This window comes from Vulpes vulpes, chromosome 7 (assembly GCF_048418805.1).
Source record: "Vulpes vulpes isolate BD-2025 chromosome 7, VulVul3, whole genome shotgun sequence".
NCBI lineage: Eukaryota > Metazoa > Chordata > Mammalia > Carnivora > Canidae > Vulpes > Vulpes vulpes.
This window is the reverse complement of record NC_132786.1, coordinates 116379906-116399758: the sequence shown is the minus strand read 5'-3', so window position 1 is coordinate 116399758 and position 19853 is coordinate 116379906. Positions and strand designations below refer to the sequence as shown.

At 36.8% G+C, this 19853-nt stretch overlaps 1 protein-coding gene across 7 annotated transcripts in view; it reads left to right on the top strand.

Annotated features, from left to right (window-relative positions):
• Window positions 1-19853, top strand: part of IMMP2L (inner mitochondrial membrane peptidase subunit 2) — an 848028-nt gene that overhangs the window by 19585 nt on the left and 808590 nt on the right. For 6 of the 7 annotated variants that reach the window (XM_072764768.1, XM_072764765.1, XM_072764770.1 and 3 more), the window contains exon 3: window positions 19595-19731. In XM_072764768.1, coding sequence (XP_072620869.1) covers window positions 19597-19731 — 135 coding nt within the window. In that variant the 5' untranslated portion in view covers window positions 19595-19596. Of the gene's footprint in view, window positions 1-3408; window positions 3441-19594; window positions 19732-19853 lie in introns of those variants that run through there. The other variant, XM_072764764.1, reaches the window with a different exon arrangement.

Below are 19853 nucleotides of genomic sequence, written 5' to 3'. Positions count from 1 at the left end.
TCTTTCAGTTTTTCTTTGTTTCCAATTAATGCTTTTTTCAGAGGTTATAGATCTTATAATTTGTGAAAGAGTATTTCTGACTGATTTTGAGAGTGGCCACCAATCACTCTATCCTTATTAAAAATGAAACAAAACCTCACTGTACTGTTAGTCAAAATTTTTTATGTGATTGTTTAATGTTTGTACTGAAGTTAACATCCAAAGTATAGCAAAATGTTGGTATAATTTTGGCCAAGGGAAAATAGCATTTTAAATACTGCCTGGGGGGTTCTGTGATTTTATTATGGGTCTTTTTGCTAGACACATGAAGAAGTGAAGTTGTCACATTTCTTTGTAATTAATTGGGTAACAAATTACTTGGCTAGGCAAAGGGGAAGGTCTTTGGGTGATATGCTTAGTCTTTTTCCAGAACAAAGCTATATTACGTTCTGGAAAACTTCTTCATTATTTAAAAGTGATAGATGTTAATTTAAGTTTCTTTGAATTTCTATATGGTTCATATATTTTTATGTAAGCTCATATGCTTCCTAAAAACTATCAAAATTGTTACTAAATTTTCTTTCTGAGCCATTTACCGTAACAACCATTGTGATGTTCCCTAATATCATTTGATGTTGATGAAACAATAAAAATAAGTTTCTTACAAAATTAGAAAGATCAGGAAATTATTCTCAGGACCATTGAACTATTGATTAAGTTGACAACAATGTATTTGGCGACCCATATGAAAGTGATTTTATTTATTATTACTGGTGCTTATTTGCAAATGGGTTATACTTATCTTTGCTCCTGAAAGCAAGAATGTATTAGAAGTTTCCCCAGGTGTGTGTGTTATTTTGTATTATCTAACCAACCATGAGACATGTGTTTGTTAAATGAACACGGGTAAAGATCAGGCAAAAAATTTAACCATGTCATCATTAGAATGAACATGATTTCTTGAGCATGTTAACCATGCAGTAAAAGTCAGAAATGGTCCTGGAGCAGGGGTGCGATGATGATGATGATGATGATGATGATGATGGGGTGTATTCCATGGATTTCTGATGTGGAAGGTAAAGGGCTGAAGTTAGACTCATAGCTAGTTGAAGCAAAGAATCTTACAGGTAGTCTACTCAGATAGATGAAATGAATTGCTATGTCATTGGCATAGCTAGGACCTGAATCCAAGTTTTCTGATTTCTAATTTAGTACCGAGTGTAGGAAGAGAAGTAATGATCAAGCTCTAGAATAAGATGGGCACTTGGTTCTTTGGGAGTGGCATGTGTAGGGAAGTGCTGTATCAGATTCATTCGATGGCTCTCCAGAAAGCCTGCTCTGGCCCTCTAGTTTCTTTCTTATGCTCCTGACTGGTATTTAAAGGAATGGAGTGTCTGACACAATCATACCAAACTGTCTTTCCATCCCATTATAAGTGAGTGATAATAGAAACCATATCTAAGATTAAGCAGTCAAGAAAAACTTAGCACCTATAAATGCTTAGCAAAATTCTGGGACTAATATGAAAACATTAGGACTTGAATTACATAGTCTGAGCCTCAATCTACCTCTAATTCTTTAAAGTGGTGGTTTTTAACCTTTTTTTCTTATTTTTTAAGTCCCACATTGGGCTCCCTGCAGGGAGCCTACTTCTCCTTCTGTCTGTGTCTGTGTCTGTCTCTCTGTCTCTCATGAATAAATACATAAAATCTTAAAAAAAATAATACTGGATGCCAAATGAGGATATGGCTACTATATGCCATTGGAGTCTCGGGTTAGACAATGGTGCTGGGGGTTAGAGTACTCATGTAATATATCTCAGAAGAGATGAAAATTAGATTAGTTGTTGCTCAGCTCAGTAGATCTTAGGCATAATTATATATTTTTAGCTCTATAAAGATTTCAGATTTACCTACTTTATGAAGTTACAGAGCTGGGAATTTTCAGGTATTTACCTGACTTGCAGTCGAATACCATTCCGCAATTCCAATGCTGTTGTGCAGAGGATGGCTGAAGGTTTTGTTTTGAGACTCCTGTTCTGCATATCACTCCTGAGTGTGTTCACCAGCAGATTGAATTCTCCCTACTGGTGTTCTGAATGGTCTTCTGAATGTTGCAGTATAGAGCAACCCCTGGTTTCAATTACCTTGCTCCCCCTTCTTTATTGGCAAAATAGTTAAAATTGCTACTTAAGTGTGAGTTTGGTGAATTTTCCCACCTAAGGTGATCTTTTTAGTAAGAAATTATTAAAGTGGGGTGGAATATTCATCTATTGTACATAAAACAGCTGTAGCTAGCACTTACAGTGGGCTTTTCTGTCGTTCATTATACTATTTTGATATTCTGTGTTATGAATCATTAACTTGAAGATTGGTACATAAATAATGCCATTAAATGTTATAAGATAAATAATCTTACAGCCGCATCAGAGAATAAATACACTTCTCAAAACCCATGTTGTTTTCACTCTACCTGGATATCTCTGCATTCAAATGGTATTTCTCATTTTAGCACAGATAAGGGCTTATAAACCTGACAGAGATGAATTTAAATAAGAAATATAAAAACATTAGGACTTGAATTACATAGTCTCACCTCAGTCCACTTCTAATTCTATAAAGTGGTGGTTTTTAACCTTTTTTTCTTATTTTTTTAATGTAGTGAACTCTTCAAAGAAAACCGTTTTTAGAATTCTGTTATTTAAAAAACCAAACAGAAGCAGAGTGGCTCTGACTGAAGAAGGGAATTGGGACTCAGAGGTTTGGTCACTTTGTACCCGCATCCTTTGGCCCTTGTACCTCTAGGGAATCCTGAGGACCACTGTGGATTATGGATTGAAAAACATTGCTTTTAAGGAAAACCCAAGCTAAACACTTCCTGAAAGTAAGATTTTAATTGAAAAAAGAATTCTTGATGTCTTACAATTGAGTAGATTATGAAAAATTACTTGATCTTTGTTACCTGTCTTTATTGGCTTTAGACATGAATGCTGTGCTATAATTTATTGAAGAAAAAAAATACCAAAAAAAAATCAACTTCTTGAAGTTCAGGATACATAAACATACGCGTACATTAATATAACTTAAAAAGAAATACTTTCTCAATAAATATCTTCCAACTGCCAAGTAAAGCTATCAGTTGAGAGAGAGGGTAGTCACACATGAGCATGCTCACCCATGTGCTCAGACACAGCACACAAACACACATACAATTTGTTGCATGGGGTCAGATAGTGCCTTTCTCTCAATCCATGTCTCCATAGCATCCATCATATTCTGAATACAGTGCAGATAGTCTACATGGACAGGAAATTATGTTAATTATTTGTAGTAATTATTGAACTAATTTATTGATTTCTTCAGTAAAACTGTATTGAACGTTGAACACTTTACTGCAAGGTGCTGAGATCTGGCAGTGAACAAGAGGCCCTGCTCTCACAGAACTCATAGTTGATTGAGGAGGTAAGGATGAGAATATCAGGTGTGATAAATGCTCTGGGAGATGAAGCATAAACTTTTATAGGAACACAGACGAGGAGCATCTAATTCAGACCTGGAGAGTCAGGGTGGACTTCCTGATGGGTGACATCTGAGCAGACCTGAAGGGTGAATAAGAGTTGGCCAAGACATGGGTATCTGGCTGGCTCAGTTGGTCGAGCCTGCAACTCTTGATCTAAAGGGGTGTGAGTTCAAGCCCCACATTGGGCATTGGGCTTGCTTAAAAAAAAAGAAGAAGAAGAAGAAAAAGAAAAAATAATAATTGGCCAAGACAAAGGAAGGTGGGAAGAATGACGAAAACAGAGGAGAACATATGTAAGGGCCCAAAAACAAGTAAAAGCACGACACTTTGTATTAATTGCATGTAGCTGGGTTTGGCTGGAGCATGATGTGCTAATGAAAGATAAGTGTATGCTAAATCTAAGGAGCTTGATATTCTATAGGACATGGAGAGTTATTGAAGGATTTCAAGCAGGAGGAAGTTGTGATTTGTGTTTTTTTAGTAGAGGGCACTTCAGCTAACTACCATGTTGACCTTGGGGCAGCCATTTGGATGATAGAGTCATTTTTTGAGAGCAGAAGGACCAGAGATTATAGAATACTGTGTAGTTTGTCTTTCCATAACATCCTCAATTGCCTATCTCTTTTATAAAACCTATCTTTCTTCATTTTAGTTTTATGGCCCTTGTAACCTTATCACAAGGCTAGATTAATTCAAAAGAACAATGTTTAATGTTCAATATCTATATAGATACACAGATACATCTTCATTCTTTCAGTATGGAAACTGGTGTGATACCCTGCACATAGCAGGTACTTACATATTTATTGACATAAAAGGAGTAAATACTGAAGGAAGAAATGCTAACTTAATTCTTTCTCCTTTTTTGGTGATCATTTCTCTGCTCTTCCCAATGCTCTGTAGGCTTAGGAATTTCAACACCAGCTGTTTCTTAACAAACCGTAGGGGTCTGACCATTATATACTAGGACTAATGATAATAAAATGTGCATTTAAAGTGGTTCAGGCTCACACTTTTGTATTTTACCATTGGATCTCCAAGTCACATAACAGCTGGACATGCAGATATAAAATCAAAAAGTAGTGGGAAGCCTTATATACTCCTCTCGATAATTACACTTTGGAAATAATATAGAAGGAAAATTTATGAATTGAGAATGTATTTTGCACCTGCAAGGGAACTAACTTCATTTCTATCATTTATCTGATGGTCATCGCAAAGGAAACTCATTTTAAAGTAATATTTTGCACTTTATTCAACTTAACAGTTTATACATAATTTCATGGTATTACTTATACTAAATTAAATTCACATTGCATAATTTACCTTTTGGGGCTAAATACTCAATTCTTTAATACTGCCAATTTCAGAAAATAAGCAAATTGAAAGGTATTTTTTGATAGTTTATAATTATTACTGATGTTAATTATTTAGTGATCAAATTTTCCTGCATTTAGTCAGTAGAAACACCTTCAAGCAGGACCCTGTGTCCTACTGTTCTTCCATCATTTTTCTGAGCGCCTCTTTGCTTAGTGGTATAACAAAATATTCCAGGCTCATTTTGTACCTTCTCAGGCCCAGCCCTGGTATCAACCCTTTCTCTGAAGAGCTTAGGTTCCTTATAGTAAGGAATGGTATTAGAACCTAAGATCCTAGTACTGGAAGTACTTGTCCCTACTGAAGTATCTTTGCTTTTAGGTCTCCAGAAGGTCTTATCTTAACTTCCCCCTGTGTATTTATATCTCCTCTTTCCCACAGAGCACCAGAGTTTCCAACTAACACTTTTATTCCTTTGGTCAATGCTGCAGTGTCTCTAAAATAGTTTCAGAGCTGCTTCCCTCATTTACATTTCTCTTTCCCTTCGTCCCAACTGAGGGTATATAATTGAATACTGTGTTCAAAAGTTAATGGGATTAAAAGAGGGTGGGAGGAAACTTTTGGAGGTGTCCCATATGTTTATGAAATACATTGTGGTGATGGTTTCACTGGTGTATACTTATCTCCAAACTTATCAAGGTATGTCCATTAAATATATGCATTTTTTAATGTCACTTATACTGTAATAAAGTGGTTTTAAAAAAAGTAATGATGTTGGGTGAATTGCCTTGATGGACAGTGCAGGGTCAGAATGAACTGCCCACCTCTGGTATTCTTTTATATGAGAAAGAAATAAATCTTTCTCTTGTTTGTGCCAGTGAGGGGGAAAAAAAAGTTAATTGGATCACTGCCTCTTCCATAGTTGACGCCTGTTTAATTCTCTGTCTTGTTTAGATTTTAAGTGGATAGTAGAGCAAAGACCATTTCTTTTTCTTTATATGTATAAGATGCAATAAAAATGTATGGTGTAAATCATGAATATTGAAATTGTTTTGCCCTGTGTTTCACATCTTTCATTAGAAACTGTGGCTGAAGCAAAATAAAGTTTAAAGTTTTCTTTCCCTTTCTTTTTTTACTTATAGAATGTTTCTCTATCTCTTTGCATTTTACTCAGAATAGCATAGGCATTTCTCTATTAATGGTGTTTGCATTCCTGAAAAATCTTTAATTCTGCAAAGTCATGTGTTAGAAGTGATAGGGCTTATAGAGAAAACAGGGTTAGGAACAGATGAGAACAGATGATTTGAAACCAGTGGAATGTTGTAAACATAACTAATACAAAAAAAATGACAATTGTAATAAAAATGGCTAAATCTCAACTGGCATTTACACCCAGCATCACAGTTAATCTTAGGCAGCCTCAAACCCTGGCTTTCCTCCTGATAGCTGTAAATCCTTAAAATCATCCACTTCTACCAGAGACTAATTTCATCAAAGTTAAAAGTCTGATCCAGGGTGTTGACTTACCAATTTTATTTTATTCCAAAGACAGGGAGAAAAAAAAGTGCATTTCTTTATCTGCACCCCCAACTTCCTCAGGTAGCTTAACATAGACAGTGGAAGTCTTGAAGTCACAAAATGGAATTTTCTCATTAAGTGTGAGAAAACTTGCTCTTGAAGAGCTGAGGAAAATTAATATATGAGCCAGGACAACTGACGTTATTTTCCTGCATATGAGCTAATTTACATGAAAGAGATATCTGTTGTAGCAGTAAAGACTAATGTTAATTTGCTCTAGTTTGTAAAGATAATACAAACCCATTATTAAAAATTTAAATAATATGGAAAAGTACAAAGTAAAAAGTAAAAATCCCTTGATTACAATAAACACTTACTGCCATCATTTTGTTCATATTCTCTCGCTTGACCTCTCTCGATGATATGGTGATGATACTCTGTGTGTGTGTGTATAAAATTTCAAATAAATGAGTTTTTATTAGAAACCTAAAGTTTTCCAATTTTTTTTTCAAAAGTGAATGTCAAGCAAGCAATATAGGTACACAATATCCTCTTTAATGATTGCAAATGATTCTACTTCATGCATGCATGTCATAGTCTATGTGTTCATGGACATTTTTTAGATTGCTTTCAGGTTCACTGTTGTTAGTAATGGAGTACTAAAAATCCATGATCATATCTTTGTGCCCTAGAGGTGGGGCCCTGCACAGAAGGTATGTTTGTGTAACCTGTTGGTGCACATCTCCATAAAAGATGGATGGGTAAAAAATGAGTAAAAGAAAGCTTTTACCCATTTGCACTACCAGGAGAACATGAGAGGTTGTATTTTTTATACCCTGGGTGCTTTTAGTTCTCTACATCTTTGTCAGCTTGATAGGTGAAAAAGGTGATTTTTATTTGTATTTATTTTACGATTAGTGTGGTTGAACATCTTTTTTATAACTCTATAACTATCCATATTTTGCTTTCAATAAAATGCCTTTCACGTATTTTGCTCACTTTTCACTCAGAGCATTTATAATTTGTAAGAATTGTATAATTTTAGAGATATTAAACTTTGAGGATTAATATATATTGCAGCTTTTTATATCATGCTGGTTATCTTTTACCCTTATTTATGGTGTGTTTTGATTTTTATGTAGTCAGACCCATCAGTATTTTTCTTTTGTGTTTTCTGGGTTTTGTAAAATGTTCAGAAATGCCTCTTTCCACCCCTAAAAGACTATCTGCCTTTATTTTCCTTTATATTTGTATTTTTTATATTTAATCTTTGAGTTATGTGAGATTTTTTTTTTCTATAATGAGTTAAGTAAATATCCATCTGTGACCCTCCTCCCCCTTCAAGTTGTGGCTGGTTATTTCAAGATGACTTTTTTAAAAATTTAATTTTATTTATTTATTCATGAGAGACAGAGAGAGAGAGAGAGAGAGAGAGAGAGAGAGGCAGAGACATAGGCAGAGGGAGAAGCAGGCTCCATGCAGGGAACCTGATGTGGGACTCAATCCTGTGGCTCCAGGATCATGCCCTGGGCTGAAGGCAGGCGCTAAACCACTGAGCCACCCAGGGATCCCTCAACATGATTTGTTAATTCAAGCCCCTCAATGCTAATATATTCATTATTTAGCGTGTTTCTTTGTATTTTTGGGTTTACTATTTCTGGGTTTATTATTTTATTAGGTATTTCTGCAAGACAAGTTATCCCAAAGAGTGGCTTAAAGCCTGTATCATCTCTCAGTTTCTGTGGGTCTGTGATTTAGGAGCAGTTCTGATTCAGTTCTCTCTTACTATTGAAGTTAAGATTTCAGCCCAAGCCAGCATCATGTGAAGGCTTCACTCAGGTAGGAAGATCAACCTTGAAGTTGGCTCACTCATATGGCTGGCCACAGTAGTTCTGGCGACTGGGGAGAGGATGGCCTCAGTTCCTTTCCAACTGGGCCTCTCCCATGGCTAGCTGTTCTCAGGAGATGATGTCTTGTCTAGAAGTGATTAGGAGGGAGAACTAGGAGGTAGCATTCCTTTTTATGACTGGCCACACAAATCACATAGTATCATTTATGCCACCTTCTCTTTGCTGGAAGCCAGTCACTAAGTCCCACCCACCCTTAAGAAGATGGGAATTAGGCTCATCATTTTGAAAGAGGCCTGTCAAGGAATTTGCAGAAATATTTTGAAGCCACCATGGTTCCTTTTTGTTCCATTCATATATTTGACTATTTTTGCATGAATATCGCACTTTTTAAGAGTGTTGTATCAAACTGATGGAATGTCACCTAATGCTATGATCTACTGTGTTTGACAGCCGTTGGCACTTAACTGGTTAAGTATCTAAAAACAGATATACAAAATAACATTAATAATAATCTGGTGACATTTTAAGTTGTCTTATCTTCCCAAGTTCTCCTCCTCCTTTAAAATTATACCATAGGGAGGGATGCCTGGGTGGCTCAGCAGTTGAGCCTCTGCCTTGGCTCAGAGAGTAATCCTGGGATCTGGTATGAGTCCCCGCATCCCGCTCCCTGTGGGGATCCTGCTTCTCCCTCTGCCCGTGTCTCCGCCTCTCTCTCGCTTTGTCTCTCATGAATAAAGAAGTGTCTTTAAAAAATTATATCATAGGGATCATTGTATTTCACTGAAGGTACCTGCTTACAGCATTAAAAATTTTTTGTTTTACATTATTTCATACTGCTCTGAGTAATTTTGAATGTTTTGATTGGCAGATACATCCTGGCTTCAGAGCATTGCATGTTGATGCAATTTCACAGGTATCTTAAACAGTAATTCTTAAGAGTTACTGGCAAGTAGGTAAAACCAAAATAAGGTATTTATGTTTGGGGAGCAATCTAACTAACATCTCAGCTCCATATGCTGTATACTCACCAGGGACTCATTATGATCCCTGGACTTTCTGTGCGGCAGACACTTGAGTCCAGAAAGTGCTGTGCTCCATCTGCCTTAGTCTCTAGGCTGCACAGGATGAGCCTCTTTGTACTCTGACCTCTTGGCTGCTATTTGTTTTTAAACTTATGTTGCCAGCCTGGCATTTGTTGCCATTTCAACAAGTGTGCACTCTGCACCCTATACTTGCACTTGTAAATTTAAAGGATGTAGCTACTTCTTCCAAAAGCATCAGTTACTGTTGCTTTTACCTTAAATTGCATAAATCTCATCTGGCTTGCATCTTTATTGAGCACTGAGCCTGTACCACTCTTATTTGAGCTCCCCGTGGACATGCAGCTGCCAGAGTTGGGCCTTGGGCAACCTTCCAAAACTTCCGACCATTTGGACAGGTTTTATTTTTGACAGACTAATCAGAGCTTTAATATGCTTCCCTGATGGGGGAGCCTGTGTTTCTAATTTTTATCTTTGTCATTCTGTAAAGAGTAATAACAATCCCGGGGCTGGCTGGAAGTTTGATGGTTACATTGTATTTTCTAGTCCTACTTTTTCTTTTTTTTATGACCTTGCTTTCTCCTCTTTGCCCCTTTTAGGGTCTGGTTGACTTTGGTTATTTTGAGAAACCTTCCGGCTTCCCATTCCCAACTCCCATCAAAGGAAAAGCTACATTTTCCTCCTTTATCTCTTCATGTGAATTTGAGCTGATGTTTTATATTCACTTACAGGCATTTGTAGCTTAGTAAAGAAAGCAGTTTATTTGAGGCATGGATAGGATTTTCATGAGACACTCTTTTTTTTTTTTTTTTTTTTTAAATCATGCTCTTTTAAAAAATTGCTTATTCCACTTACTGTTGAACCCATTAGAGACCCTATTTAGAAATAGGGCAAAAATAGGGGTAGTGTATATAGTAACTAAGAGAAATGAATATGAAGCAGTTAGAAAGTGGGCCAGAATCTGATATCATAAGGTAGGTAAGGATCAGCAAAGCTTCTACCTTGGATAATTGTGCTCCAGGAACTGTGTGTCACATGGTGTTTCCAGGGACATTCTCCCATTACTCATGTTATTGCCTGATGGTTACTTTCCAATATTCTTATTTATTTTGTGCCATTCTTTTTTAGGTTCTCAATGTTACATATTTTTTCAATGTTACATTTTTCTCATTATTTTCCCTACTTCCTATTTCTTAGTTTTGATTTTTGAAGGGTTTTAAGATTTTATTTTGAGAAGGAAGCTTTTTCCTTTTACAAACTATCGTGATTTTTTTAAAAGCCAATTTCACACACAGTGAATGCTACATAATTCTGTGTGTATGTGTGTGTGTGTATTTTAAAGCTATTCAGTAAATATTATAATACTGGAAGTATGTTCTTTTGCTAAATCAAAAGGTTAGCATTTCAGGAATAAGTAGGCTTATGGTGAATAGTCCAAAATTCTCTAACTACTTTGGGTTATAGATGAGTACCTGGTCTGTTTCATTTACACATATATTTAAGTTGCCACATTGTTAGCTTAAAATCCTCATTGCCTTTAGTTTCTACTTAATGACTGCAGTTATGCTTTTCTATTAAAAAAGAGTGTGGTGTTGATGTCCAAATTTTGTGATTATTAGAGTTAAAGCTTATCAAACTTCTCCTTGCTAATGGGTGTCATTTTATAGGATTTTCCTCACTCTATAGAAAGCTATTCACTTGCCTGTTAATTTTTATGCAAAACTATTTTTGCAGAATTTATGACATTTTAATAACAAATTTAAGATTGGGCATTAGTTGTAAATGTGGTCAAATGGTGTCTATATGGAGTTAAAATATAAAGATAATTTATAGGATTTGGGTGGACTGAACCAGCTCTTTTTTTTTTTTTTTTTTTAAATTTTTTATTTATTTATGATAGTCACAGAGAGAGAGAGAGAGGCAGAGACACAGGCGGAGGGAGAAGCAGGCTCCATGCACCGGGAGCCCGATGTGGGATTCGATCCCGGGTCTCCAGGATCGCGCCCTGGGCCAAAGGCAGGCGCCAAACCGCTGCGCCACCCAGGGATCCCTGAACCAGCTCTTAGGGAAGCCTAGTATGGTACTATGGATTTAGTTTTATATGGTTTTCAAAAAATAGTGAAGTCAAGGTTTCCATATTAAGGGACAAAATAGCAAAATAAAAAATAAATATTAAATCCAGTCTTATTCCTCAATTCTTTTTTTTTAAAGAATTTTTTAAAAAGATTTTGTTTACTTATTTATGAGAAACACACACAGAGAGAGGCAGAGACACAGGCAGAGGGAGAAGCAGGCTCCATGCAGGGAGCCCGACCTGGGACTCGATCTCGGGTCTCCAGGGTAGTGCCCTGGGCTGAAGGGGTGCTAAACTGCTGAGCCACCCGGGCTGCCCCTTTCTCGATTCTCTTAACATATATCCTGTTTGTGGTCTGGCCAGCATTCTATTTCAGGCCATAGATATCTTTACTCTCAGAATACTATTTTCTTCTTCTTTGAGAAATTTACCAAATATAATGTCTCTTTTTATTTCCAACATTTTAATGGCAACGTTTTGAAAAAGATTTTTACTTTTTTTTTTTTTTTTTGAGAGAGAGAGAGAGAGAGAGAGAGGAGATAGTGAGAAAGAGAGCACAAGCAGGGGGAACAGCAGGGAGAGGGAGAGGGAGAAGCAGGCTCCCCACTGAGCAAGGAACCAAGTGCAGGGCTTGATGCCAAGACCCTGGGGTCATGACTTGAGCCAAAGGCAGTTGCTTAACCAACTGAGCCACCCAGGTGCCCTTTAATGGCATTTTTTTTTTCAAATTGCATCACAGCATTACCCAATGCTGTGCCATTTTATTCTATGCAAATTATACCATAATTGATTTGGTCACAAGGCAGTTCCACAGATACAGCTACAGGCTAGAACTACATCTGGAGAACCAAAGCTGGAGAACGACCTTCGGGAGTATCGGAGTTAAAATATTTGGAACAGCATTTGACAAAGGGGCTAACATTTTATGGATGTATTGTATGTGTGGTCCAATTTAATCCTCATAAGAATCTTCTAAGATTAAATGGGCAGTTTTATTTTTTAATTTTTAATTTTTTTTGTTTTTTCCTTTTTTAAATTTAAATTCAATTTGCCAACATATAGTATACTCAGTAGTTTCAGATGTAGCTTTCGATAATGGCAGTTTTTAAATGTATAGAAAAGTTGTAAGAATTTTTTATTTTATTTATTTATTATGTTTTAAAGATTTTATTTATTTATTTGACACAGAGAAAGAGAGAGAGAATGCACAAATAGGGAAAAGGGCAGATGGAGAGGGAGAGCAGACTCCCCACTGAGCGAGGAGCCTGATGTGATGCAGGGCTTAAACCCAAAACCCTAGGATCATGTCCTGAGCCTAAGGCAAAGGCTTAACCAACTAAGCCACCTAGGCACCCTGAAAAGTTGTAAGAATTTTTTAGTGGACATTCTTAAACCTATCTTCTACATTTAAATTCATTTTTTTCTTTCCACTTTTTCTTGTGGATTTTTTTCTTGCAATTTCAGCTTCTATGTTTTTTTTTTTTTTTTTCTTCACTGGCTATTATATGACTTATTCCAGTGATCTAATTCTGGCAGTAAGGCATTTTTTCCTTTATTCTGCCTTTAAAATAATCTCAAATCATCTAAGACAGTGCTACAATGTTGGCACTTCATAATTGTTAACTAGCCAATATCAGTAAATATGATAGTCCCTAACTAGTTAAATCCTAGAACAAGATTAAGTTCAAAGCAGAATAAAAGCATCACTCTGTTTAGTAGATATCCCATTACCTAGAAGATAGGCTTTACTGGTTTTATTGCATGCAGTAGACATCCTTAAGTCTTTTGTCCTTTTTCAATTTGTTATAGCTAGTCCCTTTCTTTAGATATGGCTAATGCTTTTACCTGAAGAAATACCTTTTATTTGATGTTCCAGCTATTGTTCTCCAATATACTGTATTCAGATAGTAGCTTTGTGGGACTCTTTTTTCTTCATACAAATGCTTTCTTAAACAGAACAACATGTGTGAACGTTTTGTTATCTCCAAAACACCCTGCAGGTTTTTTCAGATGAAAAAATTGTGGCTCAACGAGATGAAGTAATATGTCCAAAGTTGCATGACTGAATCATGATTTGAATTGAAGTCAGATTCAGAGGCCACCAACTTTCTACTGTCTTTCCCTCTTTTGTTGATGTTCCCTCTGCAGAGCTATGCTGGCTTTTCTTCAGACAGAGGGAGGCCTCCTTTTCTGAGGCAGAGGGAAAGGTGAGCATAAATGCTGGACATTTGCAAATTGGAGTCCTTACCAAAAACTCATGAAGTTGTATAACCTAGTTGTTTTCTGGTGACGTTTTCTCTCTATGCCAGTTATAGTAGAACATAACTGTCAAACTCATTTACATTTAAACATTCCTGGCTCAAAATTAAATACATCAACTTTAATCTCTATTCTCTTGAAATCCAGATGCTCGTTAGTTTACCAATAGAGAATTACAATTATCTCTATCAAAGAAGCAGTTTTAGGTCAAGACAGAGGACTATTATTATCTTCGTTAGGCTACTAGTGTTGACTTTTATTGGGTATCTTTGCCAGAACATGGTTCACTTTATGTCCAACTGCATTACATTTATCCCCTTTATTATTTTTGGCTAGTTTTTCTTTATTTTTTGTTTTTTTCTTACCATTTTGTCCGTTCTAAGAATTTTTGAGTAAGAACTGCTAAGTCACATGAGTTAAAAGATAAAGGAATTGGTGCTGGAGTTCACGTTCTAAAGATTACCAATGGTTTATTTTATCATCTATTGTTTGTTAAATGACAGGAGCCAGGTGGTCCTGATTTTTTTTTTTAATTGGTTTCCATAGGTTACCTTTCCGAATTTGCTTCTGGTAGAAACAAATTGTTCTAGTTCAGGGGCACCTGGTTGGCTCAGTGGGTTAAGCATCTGCTTTCAGCTCAGGTCCTGATCCTAGGGTCCTGGAGTCAAGCCCCCTGTTTTGACCCCCACGTCGAACCCTGAATCGAGCCCTGTCTCAAGCTCTCCGTCTAGCCTGCCCTCCCTCGAGCCTTACTTGGAGCTGCTCTACCTGGAGCCCCACCTGGGCCTCCCTGATCAGTAGAGTCTGCTTCTTCCCTCTCCCTTTGCCCCTCCCCCCTGCTCGTTCTCACTCTCCTCTCTCTCACAGATAAATAAAATATTTTAAAAAATTGTAATAGTTCATCAGTTATTATTTTTCTCTTGCATTAGTTAGTCCAATTGTATCCAAAGGTTATTGGTAATGGGCTCTTGGAGAGCTCCATGGAGAAGGGTAGTCTGATCATGCATGGTCATCTACTCATTTCTTATGAACTTGTAACAAGTCTCCCTTGGAGGGAGCTTGACTTTCTCTTTTTACCTTTGCTATCCTAGCACAGTATCTAGCAAAGTAGACAGTGTAGCAAGAATGAAAATATAAGCTCTATGTGACCAAGGACCGTACACCTACCTTTTTCTGCATTGTCTACTCATCCCTTAGCACAATTCCTAGAAACATAGCAGGTAAGCAATAAATACATATTGAGTTAGCCGAAAATTAGGTGTCCAGTTTGCTTGAATCTCTGCTCTTATATTCTCTGATGTTCATAGTTTGATATGTATGATTTGAGTTTAGAAATAAAATTTTGATTTGGTTACCCAAATGTGCAGGCTCATTATTATGATTGAAAGATTACATTTTATATAAGATACTGCCTTGTAATTTATTATTTTCCTCTTACCTTCAAGACTCCCACACAATTTTTAAATAGTGTTTGTAATTAGGATGACTTGAGGTGTATTTATCCACCTGGTTGCTATGGATGAGTGACTGGTGACTTTGTAGAGGCTAAAATATAGCAAGTTTAAGAATCATTTTAGATGAATTCATGCATGATCAAGCCATTGCAAGTCATAAGAGGGAAGAGGCATTTATGATGTAGGTCATTATGTGGTTGAGGTCAGCATCACCAAAAAACTTTCCCTTGCAGGTGCTATATAGCAAGTGGCAAATACGATTTCAACTGAATCTGAAAGCCTATTTAAAAATATTCTCAGTTCAGCAATGAACCAGGTGTGCCTACTACTTACGCATCAATTTTCTCAGGAGTGATGTTTTGAACCTAAATGACTTGCATGGTTACTAGAAGAATGAGGTTACTGATAAAAATTATTCCCTTTTTGCTGGGGATGGTGTTAGTAGCATATTGTCATTGCTTAAAGGAAATTTTCTCAGAGGAAACAGATGCTAGGTACTTATTAGTATGGAGGTTTTAAACATTGAAGGTGTGAACAAAAGACCAGATCATTCTGATGATTCTTTGGCAATTTCTATAGAAAAACACATAAACTTTAATAAAATGTGAATATCATAGAACTTAAACAATTTATTTGTATGACCTGACATGGAAATGTAATGTTTGTTTCATTTATGTGTGATTTCTTTAACATTTTAGTGGTAGAAGCTTTTAAAAGTGTTTGACTTTTATGTTGTATAGGTGTCCTTCACAGTTCAGGTAGGACAGGACTATACTGAATCTTTTCTTTTGAGCCTCTGAAAATAGTGACAACATGTTTGCAAGGTAGCTTTATTTTTTCCCTTGGTTTGGGCAGAATCCGTGCAGCTTCAGATTGGCATCTTCCCACATACTCTTTGAGAATCTCTCGGTGGAAAAATACCCGTCTTGATTTTGTTGTGTAGGAGATGGTCAGCAGTGAAGTTGTAAAGACAAGAAGTGAATGAGCAGTGGCTTTCACTATAATTAAATCTTCTTTTACATGATTTGCACTTGTTCTAGCTTCTGTTTTTTTTTTTTTTTAACTACCTGTTTAATAACAGCAAAGTATTTTCTTTAACACTTAGACTCTCAAAGGTAAGCATGCATGTTACCTTATAACTGAGGTTGCTACGGCATCATCATATTCTAAAAAGCTTTCCTAGTTTCTATTCTGCGCATATCCCTAGTCATTTAGTGAAGGTCCATGCATGCAGGACACAAGGAATCAGCAAATCTAAAAGGCAGTTTCCTGTCTCTTATTAATAATAACCTGAGTGACTTTTTAAAATTTTAGTATCTGCTGAAGTCCTGGAGAAACAATTGAAAAATTTATAGAAGTAAGAATGTTGGGCATAGAAAGGACCTTAGAAATTGAATCTAGCCTCTTTCTTTTTACAGACAAGAATACTGAGGCCTGAAAGTAAGTTGGTGAGACACGCAGTGTTATAGGCCTAGTTATAGGCCACCCCAGGGCCCTGGATCCTTCCTGGGTGCCACAGTGACCAAATGGAGTGGCAGTATATGACGGAGTGGATATCGGGAAAGAAGGGGAGGCCCAAAATTTTGGGACTTTAATTCTAATACAACTTATGTTCTCTTTTCCCCTTAATTTATGTTGTAAGCATGCATGTTACCTTATAACCAAGGTTGCTACGGCATCATTTCTAAAAAGCTTTCCTAGTTTCTATTCTGCGCGTATCTCTAGTCATTTAGTGAAGGTCCATGCATGCAGGACACAAGGAATCAGCAAAGATAACATTTTCATTCTGTCATGTTTGCTTTTTTTTTAATTCTAAGAGCCACAGATATATAGGAGCATGCTTTTCTATTTATATTTGTCCTATCCTCTTCTCTTTCATCACAGTGCTTTCATAGGTCACTACTGCCTCTTGACGCTTTCTTCTCTTAACTCTCTCCCCTCCCCTGCCATTGCCCACCTGTGTCTAATCCTGTCATTTTAACCTCCAAAGTATGTATCATAAGTCTGCTCATTTTTGTTTTAAGTAAACTCCATGCCCAGCATGTAGTTAGAACTCACAACCCTGAGATCAAGAGTCGCCTGCTCCACTGACTGCACCAGCCAGGCACCCCAGTCTGCTCATTTTATTCTATCTCTGTCACGACTACCATAGTCCAACCTACCATCATCTTTTGCTCAGGACCACTAGAATAATCTGGTCTCCCCACGTCTATCTTGTCCCAACTGGTGAAATAGAACAGACTAAAAAGATAGGCTATTATGTAATAAGAATAAGTGCTGTTTTGTGAAACTTCAATTCTATTTGCTGTATTTTGAGGGTACATGTGTACCCTCTTTGTGTGTGTGTGTGTGTGTGTGTGTGTGTGTGTGTGTGGGGATGTGTGGATGAGTGAGTACTTGAGTACTTGGTTGCTCTGTAGAATGTATTTTTTTTTTTTTAAATTTTTATTTATTTATTAGTCACACACACAGAGAGAGAGATTGGCAGAGACACAGGCAGAGGGAGAAGCAGGCTCCATGCACTGGGAGCCCGATGTGGGATTCGATCCCGGGTCTCCAGGATCGCGCCCTGGGCCAAAGGCAGGCGCCAAACCACTGCGCCACCCAGGGATCCCTGTAGAATGTATTTCTTAATGTGGGACCTGGGCAAAGCAGTTTGAAAGCCATTGTCCTATACCAATAACTCTGGAGAATTCTTTTGCTCTGTCACGATGAGAAGGTTATGCATTCTTCATTACCATATGACCCTCTTTTGTATGTGTCTCCAAAGGAAAAATTCCTTTAAAATAAAGTGAGAAGTGAAGTCTTTTGGATGAAGCTATTTGGAAGTGATCCCCTCTTTATATGTTCCTCTTGTCTCTCATTTCAAGTTTATATAGGTCAGTGGGTAAATCTTCAGAACTGAGTACTTGGACTGAATTTAACTGAAACATTTCTGGTTTTTTTTTTTTTTTGGTATTTACTTATGTAAATAAGTAAATAATTATATATTTATATTTACTTATTTTCTGCCTCCCTCTCCTTATATTGCTCATGAATATATTTAATCTTTTTCTTTTCCTTCTTATACTATCTTTAGCTTATTTTTATGTCTTTAATATTAATATTATCATAACACTGCTCTCATTGGAAGTATGACTTTTGGGAACTTAAAAATGAAAAGTCTAAATACTGTTCTGGTGTATGCCTTTCTGGTATATGCTTGGTGTGAATTGCATTTCTGGACCCTTTTGAACCTGCTGTCAAAAGGACAAGAAATCTTAGGTCATCTCTTGGAAGCAAACTGACCTGTAGGTTTAGGGCTAAACAAGCCTTGTGATTGTTTTAGGGAACTTTTCAGTTACTCTGATCTAGTTGCACACTGAAAAAAGGAGAGGTCAAGAGACCTCTCATCTCACCGTCCCATTCACCACCTCCTTCAGTATTGGGTAGCCCTTGGAGCTTGTCTGAGTAAGACTATGAACAAAATGATCATTTATCTTTCCCAACCGTCAAGATTCTTGATCTGTTGGACCGTGTTGGCCTCTATTTGGTCTGGTAGGGTAGCATATCTTGATCTCTCACTATTTTATTTTTAATTACATGAGACAATGAAGGGATTTCTAATGCCTAGAAAATCTGAAAATTTGTCAAGTGGTTTCAGAGTGAGTGAGTATTCATAGTTATCTGTATTGAATTCACGTGCAGTGATTTTTTTTCTTTATGTATCATAGATTTCATTGTTGTATTAGTTAGGGTTAGGTTGGTTACTGTAATACAGACTCTTATAGTAGTGGTTTAAACATGATGGAAGGTGGTAGATGTCTCATTTAATAGTTCAAGGGTAAGCAGTGCAGCACAATTATAGTGCCTCCATGGTGCTGGGCACCTGGGACCCTTCTATCTTGTTGCTTTGCCATCTTTAACTTGAGATGGCTATTTCTGCTCCTACTACCACCTTGTTATCATGGTATCATAAAAAGGGCAACAGGAAAGGGGAGAACATTTTCCTTTTCAGGGCACGATGGAGAAGTTTATCATTTTTGCTCTTAGGCCTTTTCATCAGACTTAGTCACCTGGTCACACTTACCTGCAAGGGAGGCCAGGAAGCCATATGTCCCATAAAAACTTCTGTGACTATGGAAGAGAACAGATCTCAGGAGTGTAAGAAGTATCTCCGCCATAATAGTCAGCAACCTGAAAGGATTGCCTTTTGGAATGCTTGTTTGTTTCCTAACATAGTGCTTTGTGAAGAGAAAGTTTCCACTGAAGTTAGCAAATGGACTTTAGTTGCTGAAGAGAATTAACCTGAGTTAGTGTACTTGCCTTTGAGATTTTTTTTTTTTTTTTGCCTTTGAGATTTAAGTCAAATTTATTCCACTACTTATAGGGATAAGTGTGAAACTAAGATTATAATAATTAATTAATTATATATAATTAATCATTAATTATATTTATATTATGTATTATTGATAATTATATACTTAAATACAATTAATTATATTAAGAGATGAGGTTTTTCCTTAACTCTTACTTTTCTTGTGCTGTTTTTGTTTCTTTTTTACCTTTTTTAGAACCTAATTTCATACTTTTGTGTGTTTTAAGGTATGGCACAGTCACAAGGCTGGGTGAGAAGATATGCTAAGGCCTTCTGTAAGGGTTTTTTTGTGGCGGTGCCTGTGGCAGTGACTTTCCTGGACCGGGTGGCCTGTGTTGCAAGAGTGGAGGGAGCATCAATGCAGGTAAAAATGAATCTGGCTTCATTATTTGTAGCACATGCTTTACGGTTTCTCATGTACCAGCAATGGGATTTCTGTATTTTATTTCTGTGCTGGGACCTGAAAAGTTTTAAAAAGGCCTTGGC